This window comes from Apaloderma vittatum, unplaced genomic scaffold (genome assembly GCF_000703405.1).
Source record: "Apaloderma vittatum isolate BGI_N311 unplaced genomic scaffold, ASM70340v1 scaffold20370, whole genome shotgun sequence".
Classification (NCBI taxonomy): domain Eukaryota; kingdom Metazoa; phylum Chordata; class Aves; order Trogoniformes; family Trogonidae; genus Apaloderma; species Apaloderma vittatum.
This window is the reverse complement of record NW_009695314.1, coordinates 5,481-12,573: the sequence shown is the minus strand read 5'-3', so window position 1 is coordinate 12,573 and position 7,093 is coordinate 5,481. Positions and strand designations below refer to the sequence as shown.

At 40.6% G+C, this 7,093-nt stretch overlaps 1 protein-coding gene across 1 annotated transcript in view; it reads left to right on the top strand.

Annotated features, from left to right (window-relative positions):
• LOC104275111 (copine-4-like) overlaps positions 1 to 5,813 on the top strand; it is a gene marked incomplete at both ends in the record, with an annotated part of 25,641 nt that extends 19,828 nt beyond the window's left edge. The window contains 3 exons of the mRNA XM_009870969.1: positions 2,234 to 2,320; positions 2,859 to 2,918; positions 5,680 to 5,813. Coding sequence (XP_009869271.1) covers positions 2,234 to 2,320; positions 2,859 to 2,918; positions 5,680 to 5,813 — 281 coding nt within the window. The remainder of the gene's footprint in view (positions 1 to 2,233; positions 2,321 to 2,858; positions 2,919 to 5,679) is intronic.
• Positions 5,814 to 7,093: the final 1,280 nt, after the last annotated feature.

The following is a 7,093-nucleotide window of genomic DNA, read 5'->3' as shown; positions in this document are numbered from 1 at the left end:
GGAAAGAGTTTGCATAGCCCAGAGCTGCCAGGCATTGGGAGGAAATGCTAAGTGACTTTCAGAGTGATGAATCCCAGCTTCCCAACGTTTACCATTAGTGTCAGATTACAGACTCTTGTATTAGTTTCTTCTCACTCAAAAGTTAATTTAAGAGGCAAAAATGAGTCGATAAGAAACAATGTCACATACTAGATCAATACTGGGAATGTAGGAACAGGCTGAAAATTGAGGTTGGTTCCAGAGAGCAAGCAAAACATTTAAAAATTGTTTCTCATTATTACTTTCCTGCTTAGAGCTGTATTCTGAACTGTGTGTGCTTTAAAAGAGCTGGAGATATGACAAGGCCTGTATAGGGAATTTCCTTTAAATTATGCTTGTCACAGCTTCAGCTCGAACTGTGGGAATTGCTGAGGTCAGAACTGAATCTTGGAGGGTAAGATTAGACTGAGAGTTTTATGTAAAACAGTCATACTGGTTTTTAAGCCCACAAATGCGGAAATGTCTTCTCCCACCTCTCCTGTTTGCTTCCCTTCTTTATACTATCTCATCAACACATGTAATAGGTGCAAAATTGTTCTTTCTTTCTGTTTTCCTGCTTTCTAGGAATTTGCTAGTCTATTCTTGTCTTTGCTTTGTTATCCACATCAGTCAGTGACATGTTAGTGGCTTGCACGTGGAATATTTCAGTGAGATTTAGACAGTTGCTGGCAATTCTTACCCGTACATCTCAAAACACGTTGCAAAGGTAGATGAATGTTCCTCGTTGTATTTTAAAGGTAGCACAGAAAGGCTGAGAGGCTGGCCACTCGCACCGAGTTTTCTCCCCTGAAGTGATGTTTTATGCAGCTTTGATTCTTATATAATGTGAACTTCTTCCAGAAGGCAATCACATGAACATGATGTTTACTAGGCTTAAATAGTCCTTTTCCTGAGGAGAGGAATTATGTGCATAGTGTAAGGGTTCATACAGGTCCAACCTGGTTTAATCGTGCCCATCGGAGAGCATTCATATTGGGGGGGTGAAGAAATTAAGGAAACGCACCTTGGGCATCCCGGGGAAAGCATGGAACTCTCGCCAGTGAAGTTCAGTGTCAAAGGGAGGGACACGATTTCTGACATATTTTTTTTCTCTATATTCAGTATATCACGATTTCTTTACAGTATGCAGGCAGCACAATTTCTCTGTAAGTTTGGAGACAAGTGTGTGCTAAAGCCCCTTGCCAGACAGCGATGCATCAAGATGCAAGCAGCAGCGCTTCTGCCTCACTGTCAGGTTGCTTTCCCGAACAGGAGCTGATTTCACTCTGGCGGTGGGTCACAGGGCACCCTCTTTGTCAAGAGAAGGGCTTTTACTGCTTCAGCCTGATCGCTTTTCCTGAGCAGAGAGAAAACGTGTACGAAGGATTTCCCCTGAACATGTGGGCCTGTGTCTGCCTGTCTTCTCAGTTGGAAAATTTGTGTCACAGGACAGATTTTTGAGCTGTAGGCTAACTGGGAGAGCAAGCAGATGTGCTTCGTGCAGCTGGAACAGCTCTTCTGTCTTTTCCCATTCTTTGCTCTGCCATCTGTCTGCAGTAACACAGGGATGAAAATACTCCTCTCCTGTGCAGAAAAGATCTCACATAGCTCCAAAGCCATACGTTTTGCTTCCTCTTTTTTTTTTGACATTTGACAGAATCACAGAATCACAAATATACAGAATCACAAATATATCAGTAATTAGGTAACTGCATCTTTGTGCACTTTTTTAGTGATTTTCTTAACTTTTTATTTACTATCAGCCTTAAATATAAAACTATTAGTGAGAAAGCGAGATGATCTCTGATCAGAACTTCTCCAATCATGAGTTTAATACAAAACACAAGTGTTACTCCTTAGGCAGTTTTGTAGTTAATACAGTGCATCAGGTCACTCCCTCCAGTTTTTTCATTCGTGCTGATCTCAAAAGATCCTCAAATTTCCTTATATAACATCTGGGCCTACAAGACTGGAAGATGACCCAAAATCTGGATTTCTCTCTTTCAGTTCTCTGTCCACATGTGTGTGTTCAAAGACAGATGTTTGCTCTGGTTACTAAGATCATTCTCTGCATAGTTAACAGTTTTCGTTTTTTCTTCTGTGTACACTGTTATTTGATAGGATTTAGTCAGCTGTGGAAATCCAACAGCTCCGATTTTATTTATTCAATCTGTACACAAGTTTTCCTTCAAGTGGTGCCTACCATTTCTCACAGGTGCAGTGGGAATGCATTAACCCTAAGTACAAAGCGAAGAAGAAGAATTACAAGAACTCGGGCATTGTTATCCTCAACCAGTGCAAGGTAAGCTCTTTGCTAAGCTCTTAGCAATGTATTTTAATGGTGTTTGGAAGTGTAGACCCCAGCTCACACCAGCACTATGATCTACCACCCAATGGAGGGACAAGGAGCTAAACCCCCAGAGTAAGCTGACTGACTGTTGCCGCTCTCCTCGCCCGTTTCTCCACCACAGTTCTGGGCCAGACTGGGCAGTACGAAACTCTCACACCTACAGACCTACCACTTGGCCTTTTGTGTGCTTCCCTTCTAATCCTTCCATAATTTTAAAAAAATTACTCTTTTTCCTCCTAAAACAATTGCAAAATTTCCACTCACTGAGAAAGTGCAGAACTTGATTCAAATTTTAATGGGAGTTTTCCTTGCTGTAGTTTTAGAAATCTGCTATTTTCGCTGTTTGCATTTTTGTTTCTGTCTCAAACTATATTTAATCCTTTCTTCCCTTACCTTATTTTCAGTTCGTCCCTTCTTTCCCTCCAGTTTATTTTTTCTGATGTTTTAGCAGCACACAGCTAAGTTGAATGTCTTGCTTTCTTGCCTGCAGATCCACAAGATGCATTCTTTCTTAGATTATATCATGGGAGGCTGCCAAATACAGTTTACAGTAAGTGTCTTACTTCTCTTAACTTGTTTTAAAGAAAGGGAATCCCCCTAGATACTGATTCATTACTTGCACAGAGCAATGATTCTTACATGCCATTCCTTGTTGAATTATTAAAATCTTCTTGCAAAATATATTAGCCCCAGAAAATAAAACTATGCTAAGGCAGTAAGATTTTTTTTTCTTGCTCGTGCTGAGCATGTGGAGCTCCCCATAAACAGGAATACATTATTTTTCATTTCCAAATAATCATTTTTAGAAGCATCTAAAGCTGCATGGTTTTGATCTTTTCTTTTTCCAAACGGAGCTGCAGGATGTTTCCACCTTCCCAGAGTCCCATTTCTTTCAGTGGGAATGGGCTTGGGGTCGTTTGGAACTCTCACAGAACATGCTTTGTTGTTGTCTTAACATCAGTGACATTTCTGCTGAGCCTCTGCTGCATACAGGCAGTACAGTGCAACTGTGATTTGGAAGGGCACTCACCCAGGGAGGGAAAGCAGGATGCAAAAAGCTGTAGTGTGATGTACCTGCTAATTTAAGGCACTAATAAAGGCTTTGGTAACGTCCTGCTGTGTGTTCTCAGGGTCCTTTGTACATCTATTGTAGAAACACAGTTTGCAGTTAGAGAGAATGTCTCTGAAAAATGAAAGTCAATTGTTCCTTCACTTAAAACCCATTTATTAAGAAGTCTTTACCTACAGAGATCAATATTGCCGATTCCAGCCTGTTGTTTTTCTGCACCGCTTACTGCCAGGCCCCATGTCTCTTATCAGACATGTTCCCACAGAGGCGTCTGCACACAGAAGACATTTTCATCACATGAGAAAATACAGTAGAAAGGAGATGTAACAGTCACAAAGTGAACTGCAATAGAAAGATGTCTTGGATGGATTCTCTCCCAGGCAGGTCACAGTGCTGGGCAGGCTGGTTTGCTGCTGACAGATCTAGAGGGAGGTCCGCACTATGCAGGATGTTTTCGGTGCAGCAGAAATGGCCCTTTTACAAGGCTGAAGAAAAAAGCACTTAGTGTAGTTATTGCTGTTATGTAGCTGTAGGAAGGTGACTGGTATTTGCAACTAATATATCTAAAGATACACTGATAAAAATCAAACATATCTGCTATAAGAAGGATTCCTCCTTTGCTGCTCAAGATCAGCTCAGCTGTGCTATTAGCCTAGCTCCTGCAATAAGTTAACTTGGTTTTACAAATCCTTATCCTCTATATGTGCACAAGATCTTCATGCTGCTGGGTCATGCTAAAAGAGCTGGGTGTTGCTCTTTTGGAGGTATGGCAAGTAACAGTGGTAAGAGTGATCATCTTCCTTGAAAGTCCTTTCCTTGGAGTCAGACAGATTTGGATCCAAGTCTAGCACGCTGCAGCCAAGTACAAATAGTTATAAAGGCTTCTTCGTAGGAAATGAGGATATTTTGTGCTTCGCAGCAGATCTTTACTAAGCTTGCTCTGGTGAGGGTGTTTTTCTTTCCCAAACACTAGCCACACACTTTTTTCCAAGCTAACTTGAACCCAGAAAAAACAGCTTTGCTCACCAAAGTTAGAGGTGGAAAATCAGAAACAGTGGGGAAAAGCCATGTTGGCTTGACCCAGTATGATTTTTTCCTTTGAGTTTCTAGCCACAAAAATTAAGTTTCAGGAGAGGGGTGTAATTTTTTTTAAGGGAGCATTAAAATAACAGCTTTCATTTTCATTGTATAGCTGCAGCTCCAAGTGGAGAAGCAGCATGTTTGCAGAGGAGCTGGGATGTCAGAGTCCTGTCTCTGCAGCTTTCAGCAAGGACCTTGGCTGTGCTCTGCACTGTCACACCGAATTCTCTGCATTTGTCTAGTGAATGTCCAGGGGTAACAGGATTTTTGGAGGAAGAGGTCACCAGACAAAGCCATAAGGAAGTTTGTGAATGGTTTTGTACCCTCTGTGAGTCCCTTTGGGGTTTTTGCTGCTCCTCTCAGGATTTCCTAGAAAGCAGCATCACAGACAGAGGTGTCTGATCCATGGCAGTCAGTGCAGGAAGGTGCCTGCTGCAGTGTGTCTTCAGTGAAGAGCATTTTAAAAGGGAGAAATTAGTTTAAAGAGGATTCATTAATATTTACTATTGTGATGAATGCTTCCCCTAATCTTCTCTAAGCCTTTTCCACACAAAAGCCTGGGTGGTATTCAAACTTTATTTTAACCCTGCAGCTCACCTTTGAGCTTGCTATCTTCCGTGAAATTGGGAGAGTTAATTATTTAATGTCTAGATGATTTGAACGTAGAAAATGCCAGACAGGCAGTATCTACTACTACAGCCACAGAAATGTTTAATAATAACTAAGGAATGTCCCTAACTGGAGTATTAATTTATAATTTTAGTAGGACTTTTAACTCCTTTGGGATATTCTTGCTGCAAAGCTTTTATGTCCTGAACATCACCCGGGCTGTAATAATTTAATTAAGTATGAGAATCTAGAGATAGTTAATTTGATTCATTTGTATCAGAACATAATTTTCCACATACAATAATAGTGCAGTTCATTTTTTCCCCAATTATACTCATTTAGTTTTATTATGTCTTGTTTTATAAGCTGTCATTTACTTCTAGACACATTTTTTATGAATACTACCCTGAGTCAAATCTGATGAACAAAAATAGCTTTTGCTTTAAGGCCACAGTCTCTACAGACGACCGTTCCTGGAGAAGACAGGCGGGTGGTTTGGGTGTCCTTACACCCAGAAGATCTCCATTTCACATTGACGTTTCCTCTTTTCCAGGTAGCTATAGATTTCACGGCGTCGAATGGTGACCCTCGGAACAGCTGCTCGCTGCACTACATCCACCCCTACCAACCCAACGAGTACTTGAAAGCCCTGGTTGCTGTTGGTGAGATTTGCCAGGACTATGACAGGTAAATAACCACGGAGCTGTCTGTAGGACACACTGTCGCAGTGTGACACTGGCGTTTGTATTCACTTGCTTCAAACTGCAGGTCTGAGGTGCATTTTTAGGCTTAAAGTTGAAGGCTGTTCTGAAGATGTTCTGAGGTGGCCAGGCATTTGGTTCTGTCCTGTCCTACAGAAAAGCATTCCCAAAATGTTGTGCTTGAAACTGAATTTGTAGTTGCCTGAACTGCTTAGTGGCCGTGTCTATTCTAAGAAGCAAATGTATAGTCATTTTCCATGTTCTTCTGGCCTGTTGAACTTATAGTCTCTTCTAAAACAAGTATTGAAAGATCATGGTAATGTGTGCACACAACATGCTGTCAAATAAACAAACAAATGCAAGAAATTGGGCCAAAGATGATTTGAGGATATCATGCAATTCTGTTCCTTTCAAATAGGCTGCCTGCTTCTGTCAGATTAATTGCCCATTATTAAGATAATTACCAAGTACATTTCCTTTAAATGTGCTTGCTTTGTTTGTGAGGCACAATATCTTACCCAATTATTCCTTCTCATCTTTGCACATGTAATAGGCACCCACCCGCTGCTTTGCCAAATGTAAATACTAGATCTCAAAAAAACAATGACATTTCCAGTTGCATTTGAATTACGCTTTCTAGATAAATTGTGGAGTGACTTAATACTGTGGTTTGCATGTTGCATGTCACATATACCGATTAGCCAGCTCTGAAGCACTTCCCCATTTGCACGGTAATGAAATGTCTTCTCCAAGAATGAGGAAAATACTGCCCTGGTACAATTTCTGTAAGAATTTGATAGTCAAACTTAGTCAATGAGGCTGAGAAAATTAATATTTTATTATACACTGATAATTCCTCAGTGATTATCCAGTAATTTAATAATTGCTAGCAATAATTCAGAGGATTAATATACTTCAAAATGGGGAAAGGAATGAAAAAGGTTGGCTTATGCACAAGATTTTTTGGTTGTATCACTTGAGGTGCATTTTTTAAGAAAATGAAATAGTTAGAGTCATAGTCCCTCCTGTATGGAGAGATTAGTCCTAAATCAGGATTCTTCTCTCAGTGCACCATGTTCCAATCAGTACAAAAAATAATGGCCAGTCATTTCTAAATGAAGTCATCAGTTCTCTTGTGCTGCAGAAAATGCCTGTTGATGCTAATCAGCACAACTAAGGTTGTTTGAGCTACAGGCTAGGGCTGAACAAAAGCCAGAATTTCTTTCCCCAGGGAAATGTCACCTTTCTGGCATGTGTTTGGCCTAA